This window comes from Cynoglossus semilaevis, unplaced genomic scaffold (assembly GCF_000523025.1).
Source record: "Cynoglossus semilaevis isolate Cse_v1.0 unplaced genomic scaffold, Cse_v1.0 scaffold1117, whole genome shotgun sequence".
NCBI lineage: Eukaryota > Metazoa > Chordata > Actinopteri > Pleuronectiformes > Cynoglossidae > Cynoglossus > Cynoglossus semilaevis.
Genome location: NW_007585206.1, coordinates 14,333 through 14,976, shown reverse-complemented (window position 1 = coordinate 14,976; position 644 = coordinate 14,333). Strand labels below are relative to the sequence as shown.

General features: G+C 48.8%; 1 protein-coding gene across 1 annotated transcript in view; it reads left to right on the top strand.

The window, feature by feature from the left end:
* Positions 1–332: 332 nt before the first annotated feature.
* Positions 333–644, top strand: part of LOC103398960 (platelet glycoprotein Ib beta chain-like) — a 655-nt gene continuing 343 nt past the window's right edge. Inside the window, exon 1 of the mRNA XM_025053916.1 lies at positions 333–584. Coding sequence (XP_024909684.1) covers positions 333–584 — 252 coding nt within the window. The remainder of the gene's footprint in view (positions 585–644) is intronic.

The window sequence follows — 644 nt, the reverse complement described above, 5'->3', positions numbered from 1 at the left end:
GTTGGGTCAATGGGACCCGGTTCAGCTTGAAAGTGGGGAATGACGAGAAAGTTTGAAAACCACTGTCCTAGTACAACTCAGCACAGTGGTTTTCAAACTATGGTATGTGTTCCACCAGGTGTACTTTGACTCACTCTGAGGAACCTGACTTTCATTAGGATTTAGTGAGTCAGTTAGTTGAAATACTTAAGAGTATTGAGACTCAAGTATTCACAGTTGCTAACAAGGTAATAATCCTGCAGTATAAAAGACTCTTTTTTTAAAATCGATCTACAAATAATGTTGTGCTCCGTCCCCTTTCCTTCCCTACTTCCTCCAGAAACGTGTCAAAGATGGCCAGGCTTCTGCCTCTATGTCTGCTCCTTCCAGGTCAGACTTCATCAGCATGTCCTCGTCCTTGCTCCTGTCAGGGCACCCGTGTGGACTGTAGCAGCACATCTCTCACCTCCTCCAATCTGCCTACCAGTTTCCCCAGTGGAACCACTGAGCTCCTCCTCCACAACAACCCGCTGACCACCCTCCCCAATAGAATTCTGGATGATCTGACTGCACTCCGCTCTGTGTCCCTCCATCGCAACCCCTGGGTCTGTGACTGTAGCGTCCTCTACCTGCGAGTATGGCTGCTGCGTCAGCCTTCGAGCCTT